The 22,664-nt window shown below is 34.6% G+C and overlaps 1 protein-coding gene across 1 annotated transcript; it reads right to left on the bottom strand.

The window, feature by feature from the left end:
• Positions 1-434: 434 nt before the first annotated feature.
• On the bottom strand, positions 435-5,914 carry CSN3 (casein kappa). Its single transcript, XM_047091253.1, has 3 exons — positions 5,861-5,914; positions 2,064-2,096; positions 435-896 (listed from the first exon to the last, which is right to left on the bottom strand). The coding sequence occupies exons 1-3, from the start codon at positions 5,912-5,914 to the stop codon at positions 435-437; spliced, it is 549 nt and encodes a 182-aa protein (XP_046947209.1).
• Between the last annotated feature and the right edge of the window lie 16,750 nt (positions 5,915-22,664).

Raw genomic sequence — 22,664 nt, 5'->3', positions numbered from 1 at the left:
GAATCTACTATATCGATGGTATGGCACCACCAAAGTAAAATGATAATGAACCCATTTTGACTGCTCCTGTAACAGACTTAATTTGTCTATCGTACTATCTTAGATGTTATGATTGTACTGATGAATCCATGGATCTTGTCTGTATTATTTAAAAAAAAATTTTATTAAATATTTTTTTAAAGTTTATTTATTTATTTTGAGAGAGAGAGGGCGAGTGAGCGAGTGGGGGAGGGACAGACAGGGAGAGAGAGAATCCCAAGTAGGGTCTGCACAGACAGAGCAGAGCCCAATGCAGAGGCTCAAACCCCTGAACCCGTAGTTCATGACTTGAGCCTAAATCAAGAGTCAGAAGTTTAATCTTGTCTTTATTATTTATTTTTGTCTTTTGCTCATTTACCTGTGATGTCATCTTCTTTGACGTTTCCTTAGAGTTTTTAGACCATGGTTGAAGCCACTGGAACTGTGGTAGTCTCAGGTGTGCTTGTGATGGTGAATTCTGAGGATGCTTCTGTAGTGACTACAGTGTTCACTATTGGTTCAGTGGTAGGAGTAAGTGTAGGCTCAGCAGTAGCAATGCTATTGATGGTAGGGTTGCCTGTCTTATCCTGAATTTTCTTTGGGGGAATGGCAATAAATGACGCAGGTAGGTGTGGGTGACGTACCACAGTGGGTGTGTAGGTATTTGGCAGGACTTGCCACTGAGGAATTTGGACATGTGGCCTAACTGCAACTGGTTTTGCATAATATGGATAGGGCATATATTGATTATTAACTGGTACAGCTGGTTTATGTGGGTAGTAACTGGGCTCATAGTGAGGATAGTTACTCAGTACATAATGAACTGGGATATACTTGGCAGTTTTCTGATTAAGCAATCTTTCATCATTTTCGCGGCACTGCAAAAAGAATACATTGTGCAGATGGTATAATTGTAGGCTAGAATCTTAAATCAGAACTTTTTGAAGTAATATATTTTAGTATTTGACATTGAAGAAATACAATATTGGAAGCAGTGAACTCAACAACCATATTATTTTACAAGATACGGATTTGTACACTTCTCTTCCATTTCTTGATTTTCAACAAATATTAAAAATAATATTAGTTTCAAACAGATTAGATGAGGTAATCCATAATGTAAACCACATTGCCAGGTCTTGGCATATATGAATAGTGCTCAATAAATGTTGGGCATTATAATAAGTACAATACCGAGAAAAGTCTCATAGAGAGCTTTGACATATTATGCACAAACATAGCACATGCAAAGAAATATATGTGCATATATAGCTTTTAAAATATGTGTATATCTGTGTTCTTACCACATATTTGTAATTGTTTACAAATTTTATTTATCTAGAGATTAGGTTGAGGGTACATTTTTTTTTCTAAACTAATTATAGCAGAATAGTAAAACAATGTGATGTGGGAGGATTCCTGGGTTTATACTTTGGATTCTTTCCAGCTTCATTTTATTCACTAAACATCACTTAGGGAATTTTCTGTTTTTATTTGCCTCTCTTCTATTGGTTATGTGAATTTATAAAAATACGTCATTAAATCTTCCCATGTGAATAAAAACAAATCAACAAATGACACTCCAAAGCAACTATTTCTCATGAAAGGAGACATATCTAAATGTGTTCATTCAAACATGTTTGGAAAACAAAAAGAGGAAGTAAATGCAAGTGTATGAGAGGTATTCAAAGATGGGTCAGAGAAGATCCTTCCCCCAGTCTTTAGTCAGGAGAGATATTAAACTTTACATTTGTTTTCCTTTTCTCCCCAATATTAAATTCTGAGATAATTTTCTCATGCTGCAAAATATACATGAAAACCAAAAATACGTGACTTGGGTCATAAAAAGAATCCAAGATTTTCAGGTGAATATTGAGGTCGATTCATACGACTGTTTGCTGAAGTGATTTTTTTGGTAAAGATTATTATTTTATGGGGTTTACGTATTAATTTTTAGACAGAAGGCATTTAAGTACCATTGAACTGTGCATAATATTACACTTTAGAGTTCATGTCTCTACAAGAAATAATTAAAAGAAACTTACAGTTGGTTGTTCTTGGTTTTGCACCTGTGCACCCTGCTGCAGTTCACAAAAATGAGAAATAAGTTTAAAAAAGCAAGGCAAAGTCCAGATTTTTTGTGGTTTAAAAATCTTTTGTACTAAAGACAAAACATTGTTTCTCTGTTTTTGCTTTAATATTGTAAAATATTGTAATGCATTCTCCATGGTTGTTTAATCTATAGGGTCTGTGAGCCACTCAGGAAGTGATAGCAATAAGCTAATTAAAATCTTTAAAAATCACCACCTGGGGAGAAAATTTTAAGGTTGAAAATAGTATGATCATCTGACTCCTATGCCAACAAATATACATATTTGTTTAAATGGAAAATATGAATAAACTATATTCAATTTGTATTGAATTTACATTGTGTTTTTGGTTTCTTTTTTTGTTTGATTTTTGAATGTACATTATTATAAATAAGAGGGGCATTGAGCATAGTTTTCTCTACTCTCCTACTAAGATAATTTATGAGGTTTATTTCGATTAAAGAACGGCCTCTTGTATAACATTAATATATAATTTTATATAAAAAATAGTGTTTTTTTAATCAACTTTCATTTGTTTTTATAATACTTTTCTTAATTCTGGATTGCAACATGCATAGGGAATCAGGAGTGAAAAAATAATTTCCATAGGCATATATATATAGAGCTTTAAAAACTCACAAAGTTTATATAAACTTTTGAGATGAGGTTATAAGATTAAACATTTTTAAAAATGATAGATCTAGTTTAGGACAGTTCACACATATCCTTTGGATATGAAAAGACTCTTTTGGATGATGTTGGTATAGAAAATTAGAAATTTGATAAAATAATAAAACTCACGTATGTTGAGATAGAGATTTCTTTGCTCTAAATGCATTAAATTACTAAACTTACTAAATTACTAAATTAAAACTTAAAAGGTAATATGAATATTGTAGAAAGTTTGCATATACCCCCAAATTGAGATAATCTAGACATCTTCATATTATATCAATCTGTACATATGTTCCTAGTATTATGTTCCTGTTAGTACACATATTGTATCTTGCTTTTTTTCAAGAAGCAATATCTCATCTTTTTTTCCCATTTATCATATAGTTTTTATACTCAAGTATCTATATTCGAAAAATAAATGATAAATGATTCTGTCATGAAATGTTTATTCTTTATTGTTAACCGTTAAGGCTTCTTTCAAAAAATGTTTTATTAATAGATAGATGAGTAACATCTGTATATCACTGTCCTTTTTAATAGTTTTCATAGATGCCTTAAAATAGTTTTAAAAAATATAACTTTTGGGGGTGACAAAAATCCTTTAATGGGAATTATCGGATTGCTGTACAGAAAAGTTGTGCCAACTTATAATTCCACCAGTAGGCTATAAGATTGTGCAATTCATCACATAATGTTAATAATAAACATTATCCTAACTATATTTGGAGAGAAGGGACAAATTAACATGTATAAGATACTATCACAAAGTATGTATAGTTTTGATTGTTCACAAGATTGAATGGTAAAATCTATAAACTTTCATTCTTTTTGAATTATTTATTCATGTTCCTGGGGCTGGAAGCCTTTGTGAAAATGGGAAGAAGTGTTTGGGAGCTACAGTAAGCTCAAGTAGCTCAGGAAGAGGTTGCTATAGACCAGGCAGTTGTGGATCATGTGATACTGCGATTTATAATAAAAAATATATATTTGGTCTTCATTCCAGGTTCTGGCACAGTGCTGCTCCTAAAACCCTTGTGATTTCCTAAGTGATGGGCATGGGGTTGGGAAGAAGGTGTCTTTCATTATGTTAATGAAGTGAATTTGGACCCCACCTAAGGATGGAGACTAGTTGCCAGAGAAACCAACCTTTTTTCTTTTTTCAATGTTTATTTATTTATTTTGAGAGAGAGAGAGAGAGAGAGAGAGAGAGAGAGAGAGAGAGAGCGCTCCAGCAGGGGAGGGGCAGGGAGAGAGGGGAACAGAAAATCCTAACTAGGCTCCGCTCTGGGAGCGCAGAATCTGACAGGGGGCTTAAACCTAGGAAACAGGAGATCAGACCTGAGCTGAAACCAAGAGTGGGATGCTTAACTCAGTGAGCTATCCAGGTGCCTCATGAGAAACTAACCTTTTGGTTTGAAGGTTGGAGCTTTCAATCCCACTCTGTAATCCTTTAGGGAGGGGAAAGGGATTGGAGGTTGAGTCAGCAGACAACAGCCAATAATTTAGGCAGTCATCCCTATGTAAGGAAGCCTCCATCAAACCCTAAAAGGATGGGTTCAGACAGCTTCTGGGTTGGTAAGCACATGGAAATTCAGGGAAAGTGACTTTCTTGGAGAGGGCATAAGACCTCTGTACCCCTTCTTACATACCTTACCCTATGTATCTCTTCATCTGACTGTTTCTGAGTACATCCTTTTATGATAAACCAGTAATCTAGTAAGTAAAACATTTCCTGAATTCTGTGAGCTGCTCTAGCTAATTAACCAAATCCAAGGAGGGGAATGTGGGAAACTCCCATTGATAGCCAGTCTTCAGAACTACAGGCAACAGCCTGGGCTTGTGACTAGTGTCTGAAGTGAGAGCAGCAGGACAGTCTGAACCCTCAACCTGTGGAATTTGACACTGTCTCTGGGTAGATGGTTTCAGAATGGAGTTGGAATCTCTGACACACTGCTGGTGTCCAATAATTGCTTGGTGTTGTGTGAGAACTCGCACTCCCAAACACATGTTGGCAATGTGTCCAGGAACCTAAAATAATAATTTTCTTATTTCGGTTTTAATCCTGATTATTCAGAGAGAAAACCTAAGTTCAAAATGTGCTGGTGGGCAAAGTAAAATGGAATTTCAAGGAATAAATGAAGTAAAATAAATGTAAAAGTCATAATAATTCAAAATTTTAAGGAGTTTGACTCTAAGAATTTACCTAATAGAATTATTTAATAAGTATCAGCTTAAAAGGAAGTCTAAATTGAATAATACATGAATTATGAAACAAAGACTAGTACCTTCCAAAATTTATAATCTAAGAGATGGTCATCTAACATCATCTTATGTTTGTTTTCTTGTCCTTGCTATGGGCAAATAAGTGCCTGGGATCCCTGAATAATCTCTCTTTCTTGGATCTCTCTCTCTCTTTCTCTCAAAAAAAACAACACACTAAAATTTTTTTTAAAAAGTTAAATAAAGGGGCGCCTGGATGGCGCAGTCAGTTGGGCGTCCGACTTCAGCCAGGTCACGATCTCGCGGTCCGTGAGTTCGAGCCCCGCGTCAGGCTCTGGGCTGATGGCTCGGAGCCTGGAGCCTGTTTCCGATTCTGTGTCTCCCTCTCTCTCTGCCCCTCCCCTGTTCATGCTCTGTCTCTCTCTGTCCCAAAAATAAATAAACGTTGAAAAAAAAATTAAAAAAAAAATAAAAAGTTAAATAAAAAGAATTTATGATCCTGGGTTATGACTTATATATTTATTCTTTAGGAATTATTTTTAGAACATTTTATAACTTAAAAATATTTCCAGAATTGTTCTCTCTTTACCTCCCCAATGTATTTTCTGTATAGTATGAGAATTTTAAGGGTTTTTCATACATGTTAAAGTGTGATTTCTTAATTCCTGGGAGCTAAAATCATATCCAGAAGAACATGACTCTAATTTTATAATATAAAATCAATAAAACTTTAAGAAAATATAGCAAGTATGCAGTTACTTTGTTACATGAAATATAACTTCACTTTCCACAATAGAACTTTTAAATAAAATTTTCTTAAAATCTTAATACAAATTGATTAGATGAAATCAACTCACCAAAAATGGCAAGGTTAATGCAAGGATATTCACAACTAGGAAAAAAGTCTTCATCATTGCACCTGAAAGTAAATTAAAAAAAATTAAATTAAGAGGATCTGTTATAATTTAGGACTGATTTGGGACAATATTTGCTTGTTTTGTTTTCTTTTTGGTTTAAGGAAAAAACCAGATTTATGGGTAGATTTAGCCAGTGTAGAAAATATTTTATTGTACATTTAAAAAAAAACAAACTTGAAATTAACAGGGTGAATCTGATACAGGCTTTGCCAACAACTAGCATGAGTTTTAGGAAGAGAGTTACAACATACACAAATCAGTGTAAGAGGAAAGAAAGAAAGTGGAAAATTCCACAAGTGTTTCTCCACAGATAGAGGGTTTTGGTTAAGAGAATCATCAAATTCTTTGTGTAGAAGATGGCATATACGTAGGACTTGTCCATGGAGAAGGATAGAGACAAAAACTTTTCAAGTAGAGGAGAAAGCCTTGGGAACATCCATGCACACTTTGAAGGGAGTGGTATTTTATAAGAAGGGAAAGATAAAGTTGAAAAGAAAGTTTAGGGCAGCAAAGGAGAGGTCTTGAATGCCAGGTGAAAGAGTTAGGCATGGCTTTGTAAACAACAGAAACTAGTTGAGAGGTTTTAGACTGGAGATGTTGGGACTATACATTCCTTTGGAAGACTGAGTTCAAGTCCAGTCCCTATCTACTTGAGTAACTTTAGCCAAGTAATTTCTCTTGCCTAGACCTTATCTTTCTAATCTATAAACTGAAGGTTTGAACTAAGTGATTTCTAAAATTCTATTAATTCCATGATTGATCTAATGGAAATAGGTAAGATGGAGGGAAGGGGTGGGGCCTGAGACTGCCTTCTTTATAATATACTTTGGTAGTAATCATAAATGATATTATTAACTTGATTGTTTTAATAAGAAATATAAATATCATAATTACAGTGGTTTTGAATATTTAAAAAAGTAAATTAGTTTTGTCCTTCTAATGGAATATAGGGTTGTCACACCTACTTATTTGACCCTTTTTTAAAAAAGTTTATTTATTTATTTTGAGAGAGAGAGAGACAGAGAATGAGCAGGGGAGAGGCAGAGAGAGGGGGAGAGAGGACCTCAAGCAGGCCCTGTGCTATTACTGTAGAGCCTGACATAGGGCTTGATCCCATGAACTGTGATATCATAACCTGAGCCGAAATCAAGAGTCAGACGCCTAACCAACTGAGCCACCCAGGCCCCCTATTTGACTCTTTTTAAATAAATTGTCTTTTTAGAAAGATACATATAACACTTCAGACTTTTAATATTTAAGTGCATATCATGTTTGTGAAGTAAATACTAACTACATCCTGTTGTAGCTATTGTTTTTGCCATATGTGTAATAAAATTGAGTCCTACCAACAGTTGTACAAAAGAGGTTCACAGAGTTAAAGCCCAGGGTTGGGAAGGGGAATCACATCAGACTCTATTTGCTTCCATTCCCAGGTAATAATGATTTGGAAGACTGTCTACTAAACTGACTTCAAAACTGCTGATAGGATATCAGTGGATAGAAAAGAACTCCTATGGAATCAAATCTGAACAACCTGAAGCAAACTCAGATTTCATTGAGAGAGGTGGAGTTCCTTATTAATTATTTACATGCCAATTAATTTTTTTATTAAAAATATATTTGGCATACAACACTGTATAAATTTACCATATTGTAATATGGTTGCCATTGTAGTGATAATTAACACTTCTATCACATCACATAATTACTATTTTTTTGTTTTGGTTGGAATAATTAAGATCCAGTCTTGACAAGTATCATGAATATAGACAACAATATTGTATTGTAATCACCAAGTAACTTAAAATTATAGACTGAGCAGTAAATTTTTATGATGAATGAGACTCCAGTTAAGTTCTCACAAAATTATAACACACACATGCACACACGCACACAAAAATTCTGTAAAGTGATAGTAATTCTTCCATTTTTAGCATAAATAGATATCAGAGAGATAAGCCCATACTTTTCCTTATCAGCTGCTTAAACCAATGAGTACTTGAAATTGCCTTCATCACTTTGTGAGACAGAAATAATTTGTGACATAGAATTATTTAGCTTTCATGGGAATACAAAAGGCATGTTTTAAAACAATAGTTATACTATAACAAATAAAATTAAGACCTTTAGATATAAATATATTTAAAATTAATTAAGGGATCAATCGGGATTATTATTACATGTCCATCTTGCTGAGAAGTTATCCCTTCACATTTGTCTGTAGGTTCTTTGTCTTGAATACTTTCTTTTTTATTTTGGTTATTATTTTTCTAAGTTTCAATGATTTTTTAAAAAGTTTTTATTTAAATTCCAGTTAGTTAACATACAGTGTAATATTAGTTTCAGGTGTACAATATAGTGACTCAACACTTACATATAACATCCAGTGCTCATCACAAGTGCACTCCTTAATCTCCATTACCTATTTCACCCATCTCCCTGCCTGCCCACCTTCTCTCTTGTAATCATAAATTTGTTCTCTATAGTTAAGAGTCTGTTTCTTGGTTTACCTCTATATCTTCTTCTCTAGAATTTACATTGTCTTTAGTAGTTTATCATATCAAACCTTGGCCTTTAACCCAAAGTGAAGTTAAAATAAAATTGGATCATAACACCATTCAGAATCTACGGTTTAGGTTAGAAACTAATATCAAAATGAAGCCAAGACATATTCAAACTTAACATAAAAGCTAAAAGGAAGAATATGTGCTTCTAAAATAACTTTGGTGGTATTATTTCTATTGTAAAAAGAAGTCGGCCTCTCTGGATATTTCAGTATGATTACCTTTCCTTGTGTCTGTCAGGTCTTGCTTGGCAGTAGGTTGAGGTGGCCTTTCAACTGTAGAGAAGACCCAAGGTAAATAACTGAAGACTTATTAAAGGATATTAGTCGCTTGTGTCATGTGATTTATTTTCCCCCTACATTTCGCCGAATAGGAAGATGAAAAAAAGGAAAGATTTGATGACAGCCAGGTCATCTTTGGGTCAATCTTTGTGAAATGCAGAAGGGGAAATAGAGTTGTCATTCATAAAGCTTGAAAAAAGACTATTCACACTTTTTAAAGAATGAATTTGTATGTTTTGTAAACAGAGGAGTTCTAAAAAACATTAATTGCATTCTTAATTAACTAATCCTACCTCTTTGAATTTAAAGCTGTTGTAAAAATGAAAAATAGCTACCCATAACACTGTCGTATTTTAAAGATTTTAAATTTAAGAACCTGGATATCAAGTGATACTACATATATTATTAAGTCTACTTGGTCTTCTTCAAAACTATTGATTTTTAAAAATTAGAAAGATGATCATTTATTGCACACCCAAGAGCAAATTTTTAAAAGTTAAATCTAAATGTGAAATATTTTAATCAATATAAAATAGTCATTTGCATTTGAGCTACAAAATAGAGTTTTCACTAAGCTCATGTACATTCAATACACATTTGTTCATTGATTAAGCTCTTATGAATGAAATTTTAGTTTAGATTTTTAGTTTTCAGGAATATAGGTGACTCTGTATAAACAAAATTAAATTATTGAATTGAGGATAATTGTTCTGTCTCAGAGATAGCTCATTCTGACATAAAAGTAAGTTTTAAAAAATCACCAATATGGGGGCCATTTTGGTAAAATACAGCTAACCAAACAATTTGCCTAGCCAATTCAGAAAAGGATATTTTATTTTGTTTATGCTTCTCTGGGGAAAAATGTTAATTGTGACTTCACTTTAGCTGTGAGGTCCTGGCAAGACTGAAGTATTTACAGGAATCAGTGTAAGACTGCCAGAATATGAGAAATAATGTGAGCATTGTAGTATTCCTATATTCTTGTCTTTTTCTTAGAACTATTTCATGCCTTAGAAAATTAGGAACAATGTTCTGAATCATAGAATGAATGCTTATTGAGTTTGAACAGAGTGAATTGAGATTTTCCATTTCTCAGAATTGTTGGCTTTTGTTGTTTGAAGAAAAAATGGCAGAGATTCAAAACTGCTAAAACAAGCTGCTAGAATAATAAGACCAATCATTCTATATGGTCTGTTTAGTCACACCTTTTTTCTTTGGTTGTGAGGGTCAAGTGATAGTTGGAAGATTATGGACTGGTCAATGGGGATTGACCAATTATGAAGGTATTCCTTTCTACATGGTAATTTCTCAGTCCTTGGTTTAGAGCCATAAAATGATACTTATTTTCAGTTGAGCCTTTATTTACTTGATTCACAATTACAAGAACTTATTTATTTATTTATTTATTTATTATTATTATTATTATTCACCAAAGGCTCAGAACACTTTTAATAACATTGTTTTAGTGGGAAAATATATTTCAGTAATTATATTTCCCCTGAGAATGCTAGGAATCTTTATCCATACCAAGAGAAAACCATTTTACAGTGGGGTCACCCATCCACCTCAAACACTAATCTGACTTTTTTGAAAAACTGGATATTATTTGTTGAGTACTTAAATTACCCCAAGTACTGTTCCAGGCCTTAGGGATAAATTAGTAACCAAAGCAGGCAAATATCCTTGCCATTGTGGAGCTCATAGTCTAACATTTACTTGAATACTAGTGACACTGAACATTCCCCATATATATATTGACCTAAGGAATCTAAGAGAACTAGAGTTTTGAATGACTGGTATAGATGTACTAGGTGAACTCTACATTGGAGCTATTCAGATACCTTGATGTTTTTCAAAGAAAAACAAAAAGGAAATCAGAACTCCCATGATATGAAATCTCTCAGGAAATTGGGATAGTGATGAACAAGATCTTAAAACAGAGAGTTTGCTATCTGGAATTGGTTCTCTAGCCTCAACCTAGTCATAAATTCATTTTAGGGGTCATAGTCTACTCCTGAAACATCCCCAGAGTATGGGAGGAAGACCAACAGGGCTTCTTAGTCAAGCTACAGCTTCTTTCTGTTTAGGTCCTGATAATCAGTGTCTGTATAACCATTAACACAGGGAAGCTGAGTAAGAGGCTATTGTGGGTTCATAAGTCCAGATTTCAAGCACTATGAAATAATCATTTTGTGATCAGTGATATGATTATTGATGCAAATGCATGCTTTTATCCATAACAACTTCTTGTTCTGTTAGCGTTTCTCACATCTGATATGTACTTTATCTCTATTTTATTTTCTTTTGGTGGTACTCACATGCATGTGGTTTTTTTTTTTTTTCTGTCTCATTTTATTTCTCAGCTACTTCATTACTACCAGGCTGATCTCAATACTGTATCATGTGCTTCAAGTACAACGTTTGTGACAGTAGTGGCAATGTAAATAACTAACATAATTTTCTACACGATTAATTCTTAAGATATCATAAAATTAACATTTTAATGCAGAAGCTTGTATGCTTTGGAAACCTTTGCAATGCATGAAAATTCTGGGAAAGTAGCATTAAATGCTCCTAAATTTTTTAAACATTAACAAAACAGAATATCACGATTTTTCTCTCCTGTAGAAAATTTAAATAAACTGTGCACAATATATAGTTCTTATTCAAAACAAGGCACTATAGGGCACCTGGGTGGCTCAGTCAGTTGAGCATCTGACTTCGGCTCAGGTCATGAGCTCATGGTTCGTAGGTTCAAGCCCCATGTCAGGCTCTGCACTGACCATGTGGAGCCTGCTTGGGATTCTCTCTCTCTGTCGCTGTCCCCACCCCTACTCTCTCTGCCCCTCTGCCACTTGCATTCTCTCAAAATAAATAAATAAACTTATAAAATTAAGAAAAAACAAAAAAACCCCAAAAAACCAAGGCACTATGTTTGGAGGGTATAGTAGGCAGTCACGGTCTCTGCTTGCAGAGAACATATGAAGAGATAACGCTTTCTGTTGGATGTAGATGAGGAGACTCTTTTGAGGCCTGAGAATACATTTGATGTCATCTAGAGCCCATCTAGTTGTTATGACTTTCATATTAGGGCACATATAAATTTATGCTTTAGCAACTTTTAGAATCCCAAAGTTTCTGGGTCCACTACAATAACACATTAAGAAATATAAGGAGTAATCAAGAAAGCTTTCAATTTTTGTAAAGGATCCAATATGTATCAATTTTGTAAAGGATCCAATATGATCCTAGCACTTTCTGTAACTCTGTTATTTATTTACTCCAATAGATCTTTTATTCCTCTCATACCATGCAAAATATCCAGGTCAACTATGACATCCAGGTGGTCAAATCCAGCGCTACTGTTTAGATCCTTCTCTTCATCAATCTCAGCAGCCTTTGGCATGCTGATTCGTCTTTCTGACTTGTAATGATTTATTCTTTTGGTTTTTCCTCTCAAACCATTGGCTGCTCTTCATTTCTCTTTTGGTTCCTCTTATTTTTCTCAAACTCTCAATTTGGGAAAACGTTCATGGATTCTTCCTGGGTTTACCACCCTTTTACCTTTTTTCCCTCTCTATCTTTTGTATCATTATAGTTGACCTACTCCATTCCTATAGCTTTAAATATGATACACATACTCTTAACTTCATTGAACTACATATTCATGTATGTAGCAGTTGTGTTAGTATTCCTGTTTGTATGTGAAGGGGACAACCCACATTTATGAATAAAGCAGAATATTTGATTTTTAGACACATCTCTTTTCTCAACTCTCCTAGTGTTTCCCCTCTTTAATAAATGAAACCATGATGCTCTCTGTGGGTGAAGACAAAAATCTGTGAGTCATTTTTTTTCCCATCCTCAACAGTCCATTAGAATTATAAGCCCTATCTTTGACGATATACCCGGAATCTGCCAGCACTTTCTAGTCTTAGCATTTATTGCTCCAGTCAATCCCAGCTACTGACATCACACACTTGACCATCTCAGTACTTTCTGGTCTCCCTACTTTTACTCTTGTCACCTTGTAAACATTCCTCACACAGTTATAAAAATGTTATTTTTTGAACATATACCTGATATGATTATTCTCCTGCTTAAAATCTTGCAATGACCTCCTCTAGCACTTAAAATAAATTCCAAGCATTTTCTCAGAGCCTATTAATTTCTATAATATATTATCTCTCTATTCCTCATATCTTATATTCCACCACTTTTTCTCTCACTCTGTGCCAGCCTCAATAAACTTTCTGTTTCTAGAAGGTGCCATACTCTTTCCCAAATCACTTTTTACTTGTGTTCATAGTCTCTGAAATATTCTTACCCCAATTCTCCTCAAATAGTGTCTTCTTTATATCAGAGATGTTTCTTGCCACATTTTCTAAATAGCCCTTTCCTTTCCATCATCATTCTATTATTTTATCTTATTTTTTCCATAACATATTACACTATGAAATGATTTTCAAAATTTATATATGTCCATTCACTATTCTCTGTCTTCTTTCACTAGAATCTAAGTTCCCCACCGCATAGAATTATGTCAAACACATTTTAAACATTCAAATGTTTGTTGCACAAATTATCTGGATACTTGTTTAAGTTGCAAATTATTATGTCACTGCACACTTCTGAGCCATAAGTTTCAGGGGAGTAGTGTCCCTGGAAATCTGCACAGGAAATATGCACCTAGGGGTGGCTGGGTGGCTTCATTGGTTAAGCATCCAACTCTTGACTTCTGCTTGGGTCAAAATCTCATGGTTCATGAGTTTGAGCCCTCCATCAGGCTTTGTCTGTACTTGGGATTCTGTCTCCCTCTCTCTCTCTGCCCCTCCCCCGCTTGCTCTTTCTCTCTCAAAAAATAAATAAAAGTAAACTTAGAAAGTTAAAAAAAAAGAAATAAGCACCTGAATAGTTTTTTATACACTTGAAAGTTTGGGATTCACTACTTTCTTCTGGATGAAATCAGAACCTGTCCATGAAGAACTCCAGAAGTGGACAGGCATATTCTCTGTTTTCCCTGGAATTCGGATTTCCTTCATTGAAGAGCTAGTGGATAAGAAATAGGTTTTCTGGGATTTTCCTGTAAGAGCATTAAAACCGACTTCCCTTTGATTGTCGGTGGAGCTGGGCTCTCACTGGGCTCTCACTTGGAGTGATTGCTGCTAGATATCCTGGTTGTATTTCCTTCCCCTACTGAAGTCTTGGATAGTTGAGAGAAGTAATATGCATCTTAAGCTGTTGGAGGGAGGAGTCCTTCAGCTGATGGTGCCTCACTTTCACCTTATTTTATTGCAGCTAATTTCTTTCATCTGCCTTGGTTTGACCAAACTTCAGCCATAAGTTTATCCACAGGAATAACTCTGCAAGGTATTATTGAATTCACATAGAATTCTGGAGAAATACTGCCTCCTGGATGTCTTAGTCATTTACATAAGGAGATGACTCATCAGGTGATATTTGTTCTCTATATCTATATGAAAAGTTAACAGAAATGTTATGTACTGAAAAAGAACATAGTAAGATATTTACCACCTTCTCTTTTGTTTCTCAGATCAGAGGTTATCCCTAAAGTTAAGAGAACTTTATATATTCACTTTTTATCCATTAGAAACAGGTTATAAATTATTTTAGTCCCATCTTTTGTTCTTTTTTACTTTGCCCAATGAAGCTAAATGTCATTAAAAATACTCATTTGGGGGGCGCCTGGGTGGCGCAGTCGGTTAAGCGTCCGACTTCAGCCAGGTCACGATCTCGCGGTCCGTGAGTTCGAGCCCCGCGTCGGGCTCTGGGCTGATGGCTCAGAGCCTGGAGCCTGTTTCCGATTCTGTGTCTCCCTCTCTCTCTGCCCCTCCCCCGTTCATGCTCTGTCTCTCTCTGTCCCAAAAATAAATAAACTTTGAAAAAAAAAATAAAATAAAATAAAAATACTCATTTGGGTACAGAGTTTATCCATTCAGTAGACATCTGTTTAAACATTTAATTTGTACTTACTTGTCAATTACTGTTTTTTATCCATTAAGGTTCAGCTCCAAGTCACCTGTGGGACCTTTCCTAATTTGTGTAAGTAAGTCTAGTTTCCCTTATACTTTAAAGGTTTATTTATTTAGTTTGAGATAGAGAGAGTGTGCATGAGCAGGGAAGGGCCAGAGAGAGAGGGAGAGTGAGATTCTCAAGCAGGCTCCATTCTGTCAGTGTAGAGCCCAATGTGGGGCTTGAACACATGAGCCGTGAGATCATGACCTGAGCTGAAACCAAGAGTTGGACACTTAACCGACTGAGCCACCCAGGCACCCCTTCCCTTCTGCTTTAAAAACAAACAAATCCCTCTCCTCCCAAAAAGCCTCTGTGAATACTTTATTGGAACACTTATTACATTTATTGAAATTGTATACATGTTACTCTATTCTCACTAGACTATAAGCTACTTAAAGAAGAAAAAAAGTCCTTTTGTCCAAATCTCTAGCATTTAGCACAATTTTTGACACAAAATGAATATTGAGTTTTTAGTGAATGAATGAAATATGAAAGATTATATGGGTAAATGTGAGTCTTCTTCTCAAGGAGAATAATGGAGATAAATTCAGCTTTTTGTTTACTTTTCCATAAAAGCCTTTTTCAATAGTTGGTATATAAACTCCATGTGAATGTGGTAAGTGTCTCTACAGCTGATTACGTTTTAAAATAATAGTGTGTTCAGGGGCACACTAATTTTATCATCTATTTTAGATGAGATGGTAAACATGCTATAATAAGGTCAGTTTAGTTTGGGAAGCATAGTTAAGCAAAAGATGTGTTAAACTGGCATTTCCAAGAATGTTATGTATGTTTGCTATAAATTTTCAAGAGATATTTTGAGTTTGAGGGTGAATATTTAATTTGAGTCCATCTGGTAAGATTCATGCTTCAAGATACACACTTTGGGAGACAATGTTCTTGTGAATCCTATTCCCATAAACCAACATTAGATTACAAAATAAAATGGAGGTTTGATTGACACTCTCTTTGAGAAATTATCTCCCTAGTCATCACAGTCAAAAGTGTCAGGACCAGGAATGATGTTGCCCAAATCCCCTGGGGGACTAGCTGATTAATTTTAATAGAATGCATTTGCTTCACAAATACAGTAGTTAAAAGTAAATGATAGTTTCTTCGTTTTTCTCCCCCCAGGGAGTTACAGTGATATAATTTGAAGTGAATAAAATAAAACTTCCAATCTGAGAGTTAAGGACATATATCAAAACCTAAACAAAGAAAACAGAGGAAAGACAGTAAACTAGAAAGTTGGCCTTCCCAAACTTCAGAGCAGCCAAGCTTTGCCTTTGGCCCCTCTTCAGGGCTTTGATTTCCTACCTTCTTCATTTTCCTCTATCTTGGTTTCCTTTGACTGTCTTTCCTCAATCATGCAATCACCTCCAATCTGTCAGCTGTAAGATTGTGAAACAATTGCTATAAAATTAATTTACCAAGTTATATTGAGGACAGTCTAGTCTTCTTGCTCTCCCTCCCATAGTTTTAAATGGGATCACTGACTTTAATACCAAAGAGTGATCACTGACTTTAATACCAAAGAGTGATCACTGACTTTAATACCAAAGGATGAATATTTAATGTTTGAGGAAGCTCTGATCCTTGAAAATGACCAAGGGAGACAGCAGTTTCCCTGTTCAAGTCATGCTGAGAGGCTCATTAGGCTGACCTTGATTTGTAGCCAGCTAGTGGGTCATGGCAGAATTTCCCTCACTGATGTTGAGGGGTTAGCCATGAACACTTTTAACTTGGAGTGGAGAAATGTAATCTTAGTCCAAAGAGAATTTTTCTTATTTCCTGATAATTGACCTATGGGGACAAAGGTTGCCATTGTGACACAATGAAAGGCTCATTGTGCAAGTAGAATCTTGTTGGATGCTGTTTTGTCATTTACTGCAGGAGAGTTTATTTTCATCACCACCTGCTACCTTTTCCTCTTTCAGGGATTTGTTTCTAGAATGCTCATCATGAGATTTATGGAAGCTGATGATCAGGACATGTTGTTCTATAATAAAGTTTGCAAACTCTTTGCTATGTGCATTTCATTTCTATGAAAGGGAATATATACTTGGTTAACTAAAAGCCTCTGAACTTGGTTTTTCCATAACTGACACAAATGTTAAATCCTTTGAGATATATCATCTATCTATCTATCTATCTATTCTATTGTATCCAACTTGTATTGTCTTGTGACAAAAAATTTTACTTATGACTTCACATTTTATGGCAATTTCTATGGCAAAGTATGGATAGACACAAATTTACCCATTTTTTGGGCTAATGCTATAGTTGATTAAGAGAAAACTGTTACCATTGATATATTGATTTTAAGAAGTTTTTTTTTTCAAAGATAGGAATACTCTGCTAATTTATGTATTGATATAGGTCAGAGATATGAAAAAGCTGTTTTGTTTAACATTAAGAATTTGGAAGTTTTCTTAATACTTTTTATTTCTCAAATATTCACTGAGTACTCTGCTAAGTGCTGGGGAATACTTATATTATTGTGTTACTGCCGGAACTTACAGTCTTCTCAAGAAAGATACAGAAATGTAAATGAATGATTTTTTAGAAATTAAAGTATAATAAGATGTTTTTTTTAAAAAGTGGAAGTAAAATGTATTGAAGAAAGGTCAGAGTGGTGAGTTATTCTGTTTGGAGAGATAGGAGAAAGCTTTTCATGAAGGTCATGATACTGGATTTGGATCTTGAGAGATAAAGTGGATTTAAACAGTGAACCCGAGGAATGGACGTTGCATGAAGCTAGAGCACCTAAGCAGAGGCACAGGGTGTGACAGTGAAAGCCAGTTGTGGGTAATGGCAATAGTGTGGCATAACACCTGGGGCTGGGAGAGAGATGGGCTCATGGCATGGTAATTCAAAAGGAAGCTCAAAAAAAAAAAAAAAAAAAGGAACCTCAAGGTTACTTTGTAGAAAGCCTTGAATGCCACTTAGGGGGAAATGGATTTCTACTGCAGCTACTATGAAGCCTTCCAAGGCATTTTAGAGGTTGGAGATACAAGTCAGTGTATGTTTTGAAAGATAACTGTGGTGGCAGTGTGACATCTAGATTAGCAGAGAAGGAAATGGGTGGTAGTTGCATTTATTAGCAGGGGTTTGATTTTTCCTCCTGAAATAAACTGAAAACAGACAGACTTTGGTACTGCCATTGTAGAGTCCTAGACTCAGGATTTATTTTAGTATATATGCTGCTGGCAAAAACATAGCAGTTGAATAGGCTTGGTTTGTATTTCTTTTCTGCCATGGGCTAGGTCTATGTGTAGTTCCATAGGACTTTCATGGCCTTTAGTTTCCCCACATATGAATTGTGATTACTGAACAGAGATTAGGTGATAATTTGCTGATCTAATGATTCAGAAAACCACTTTGTAACCTGCAAGCATGATATCAATCTAGCTTTAGGATCTTACTCATCAGTTTTTTGAAGTTAGATAAAGTACTTGATTGTTTTGATATCCCTTACCAACATATCAAGTTTATCTCCTACAGTATATAAATTACAGACTCAATTGAGTAATTGAGGCACAGTTAGTCAAATATTTTTTGAATTAAATTAAATCAACTTCTGGCTCTTGTTAATACAATTGGTGCAACTATACAGCAGAAGATGGTGGATAGACTTTTACTCAAGGTACTTCCAGGACTGGTTGATGTTGGTCACCTCACTCCCCATACTTTTTATAGAATGGTTAGTCATCAAGAAATGTATATTAAAATCTGTTAAAAATTATTTTGTATTCCTACCAGCAAAGCACATTTAGAAAATAGGAAACCAAGATCTTCTATTTACTAAAGAGGGACACAAAAGATATCTGTGAGAGAATACTGATGCTACTTCAGTTATATTTATTTTTATTTTATTAGCAGGAATATTGACTCTTGAGGGAAGTGGCTCACATTCAACTTTGTAGAGACCTGAAATAAATGATAAGTGCTCAGTTATTAATCCAGATGGGTAATTTGCTTGTGAACTTATAATTTTTTTACATTTTAATTACAAAGATTGCTTTATTTAAAAAAATTTTTTTAATGTTTATTTATTTTTGAGACAGAGACAGACAGAGCATGAACGGGGGAGGGGCAGAGAGAGAGGGAGACACAGAATCGGAAACAGGCTCCAGGCTCTGAGCCATTAGCACAGAGCCCGACGCGGGGCTGGAACCCACGGACCAGACCGCGAGATCGTGACCTGAGCTGAAGTCGGGCGCTTAACTGACTGAGCCACCCAGGCACCCCACAAAGGTTGTTTTAAAAGTAAATCTAGTCCAACGACTGGGAAACTTTATGTTCAAGAAGGCTTGAGTAGATGCAGGAAAGAAGGCAGAGGCCTTTAATGGTAGGTAATAGCTGAAAGTTTTTGTTTCTTAAAACAGTCCTCTTGGTCCTAGTGTAATCTTTAGTCTGCATTCCTTCAGTTAAACCAGTAACTTTGGTTTTGATATGATGAGATGATAGGGGCCCCTTTTGTACATGGGATATTCAGCCTTAAGGATTTTATTATGATATGACCATCAGAAGCTAGTTTGAAGTTTTAATATTAATTAGAAAAATACATGATTTTCTAAGAAATAGTCTGAAGTCTGCCTTAGACCCTACATCCACAAGTTCATCTGTTGTGATATGCACTTTAGTTGAAGTTTTGCCTCCTTTAGACCCCTGATTTAGTCCAAATATGCACAAATGTTGATAGTAGAAAATATTTAAAAAGTTAGAAATATGTTAGTAAGAAAGGAAAGGGTTTGTTTCTATTATATTATAGCAAAGGAGGTATTTAAACTGCTGTGCTACTGTGATCATGGAAAGACACAGGAATTTACTGCTGAGTGGAGACTAACGATGTCTACCAGAGAAAAAGATGGAAACAAATTGTAACTTAATGGGGATAAGTGGGAACATTGCAATATATTTTTCATGGAATGGTACATTATAATTCACAAATAACTTAAAAAACACATGCTTTGTATTATGTGTACTTACCATCTATTTCATTTTAAATTGCAGTGGGACTTTTTTTTCTTATTTACTGGCCACTAGAAGGTGTAGTTGTAGGGTCAGACAGAGGTATTGGAATAGGAAAATTATATGGATACCATGGATATCCTCGATACAGGAATGGTACATAATATGGGCCCAATGGATATGGGAAAGGGGGTCCATAAAACTGTGAAGGTGATTCATTGCTCTGAGTGACCTGTTGAAAAAAAGAAATTAAAAAGACTTGTTTTACTTTTCATGCTGGAGAGAGATAAAATAGCCTTTTAACATGTGGGCCTTCATTTTTAAGTAGGGAGTTTACAAGTTCTAGGATCATTTACCTTTTCTCTGTGTACTATGAACAGGGATTTAATTAATTTACATTATTTTAGAAAATTTAAGGAAATTACTTAAAGATAACTATATCTTCATACCTTTCTGCTCATGGCCAAATTTTTCTGATAATCACTTTTAACTAGAAGGCCAAGAGGGAGGGGGATTAATGAGGGAACATCAGATTTCTCCCTTTGTCTGTATACTAGATCTTTACCCAAACTTTGTGTAGGCCCTGTATCCTCTTTATCTTTCTTTATTTTTCTTTTTTCTGTCTCTTATCTTCTATTTATATCCCTATCAATTTCTGTATCTTTAACACTGTTGGTATCTTTGGCTTCAAAACCAAACTTCCTTTCAGATAATAAGATTTTTATGAGTATAAGCAGATCCTTAAATAAGAACCTTCCTCTTCAACTTTTATTTTTCTTTTCTTAAAAAAATTTGATTAACTATTTAGACAAAATAATCCTTCAGTGAATTTGTCACTGGCAAGATCATCAAACTGGTCCACATCTCCTAATTCTCAAGTTTTAATTGTTGTTATTATTATTATTATTTTACCTTTTGTGGAATGAACTTTGTAGAGTTAAGCAGAGTGGAGACATGAATAATTAACAGCCTCTATTAGTCTAGATAATTCTAACAAAAATGTCATAACCGAGTATATCTCAGAGTGATTCAAGTTTCATTTTGGTTCCCACTGTTACATGAGATGCTGATATAATTCCCTTCATACAAGCAAGATCAAATTTTTGAAGTCTGTTCTGTTGACTGCTTTATATAAACTCTTTAAGGTTTTATCTAGAGTTTGAGAAGGTTAGATAAAGGAACTTTAACCACAGTTATGGATATGTCGCATGGACATCTTACATGTTAAAAAGAGGATATGTAACTTACACTTGGTTGTTCTCTTTCCGGGTCTTGAGTGACCTAAAACTCAAATAGTGAAATTAGTTCAACTCATGTTCATGAAACACACAAACTGAGAAATATATACATATGTGTGAAGGAAATAATTTCTCTACCACTTAATATTATTTTATACTATCCAGTTTTTAAAAATCTAGGATTTGAGCAGCCAGAAAACATTATAGTAACCCTTTTCCTGGAAAGTGTTAATATGTATTCTAAATGATTAAAATTCACCACTGTATCAATGCTATGTGGATTGAACGAACTAAGCACTGAACAATATATGATTTACATCATGTTAAAGGGGCAGATATCAGGCATGTTTATAAAGTAGGAATACAGTGTGTGTGGGGAAAATTCCCAGGATTCTCGAATTAGAACAAAAAAAATCAAATTCATAAATACTCTGAAATATTGACCATAAATATCTGGAATATAGAAACGGATACTTACCGGGAAACCAGAAGTTACTGCCAAAATGGCTGGGATCAGAAGGAGAACTTTCATCTTATTCAGAAATATCCTAGAAATCAGGAGAAAGATAAAATGTTAGCATAAATTTAGAAAATCCAGTTGTAGTACAGATTATGTTACTAACAACTCTGACTTTAGGCAAGTCACTTAATCTTAGGGCATCAATCTATTTGTTAATGGAGCACATTGGTTTTTTTTAGGTAAAACCAAAGGTACTTTGCAACTTTACAACTATGTTACCTCAATTCTTTTACAAATCAAGTTTCATGTATCATTTCAGAATAATACCTCTCCATATATGGTAATAAAGGTAGTTTCTGGAATAAAATACAGCCTTAGTTTATATAGAGAGAATGGTAGTGTGGGGGTAAGCAGTTATTTACTGATCTCAGGATGTTCAAAACATGGTAATAATGTCTATAAATTAGTTTCAGTGAAAGAATGATTCGAATTGGTTCTCAGGAAACCCCGAAAATTCCACACTATTTAGAAGGACATATTTTTGGGGGCGCCTGGGTGGCTCAGTCGGTTAAGCAGCTGACTTCAGCTCAGGTCATGATCTCACAGTCTGTGAGTTCGAGCCCCGTGTCAGGCTCTGTGCTGACAGCTCAGAGCCTGGAGTCTGTTTCATATTCTGTGTCTCCTTCTCTCTGACCCTCACCAGTTCATGCTCTGTCTCTCTCTGTCTCAAAAATAAATAAATGTTAAAAAAAAAAAAAGAAGGACATATTTTTGACATATGGGAAAGGACATTTCCAAAGCATTTCATTTTATATTTTAATTTCAATTGTAGACTCTATCTTATCATATATGTTGTTATAATGTATTAGTTATAAATTGCTAATAATTTGTATAAAACTGAGCTAAATTAAGTATTTAATTAATTTATTTATGCAATTATAGGCCAACACATTACAAAGTTTCTGAAGATTTTTTAAAGTTTTACATTCAGGAAAATGTCAATTGTCCATATCATTATTATTATTTGGGAATGGCTTTGGGTAATTAATGGAGATTCTAGGGGTATTTTATCACCTCTTGATGCTTCCTAAATTTCTATGAGATGGAAAAATAAAATGTAAAAGAAAAAATGTACTCACATTTTGAACTCTGTCTTTATTTTTGATCATATTGTTCAAAATTCAAATTGGG

The sequence above is a fragment of the Lynx rufus genome, unplaced genomic scaffold (assembly GCF_022079265.1).
Source record: "Lynx rufus isolate CCGP_SWC_20201006 ecotype Redwood Valley unplaced genomic scaffold, mLynRuf1.p SCAF_3, whole genome shotgun sequence".
Classification (NCBI taxonomy): domain Eukaryota; kingdom Metazoa; phylum Chordata; class Mammalia; order Carnivora; family Felidae; genus Lynx; species Lynx rufus.
Note: the sequence above shows the minus strand (reverse complement) of the source record. Positions and strands in the feature narration are given on the sequence as shown.

Bases quoted from the DNA above. Each gene is read 5' to 3' on its own strand.
- CSN3 (XM_047091253.1), bottom strand. From the start codon at position 5,914: ATGAAGACTTTTTTCCTAGTTGTGAATATCCTTGCATTAACCTTGCCA. The intron at 2,097-5,860 runs GTGAGTTGATTT...GAACTGCAGCAG, and splicing joins CATTAACCTTGCCATTTTTG to GGTGCACAGGTGCAAAACCA. The intron at 897-2,063 runs GTAAGTTTCTTT...TTCTTTTTGCAG, and splicing joins AAAACCAAGAACAACCAACT to TGCCGCGAAAATGATGAAAG.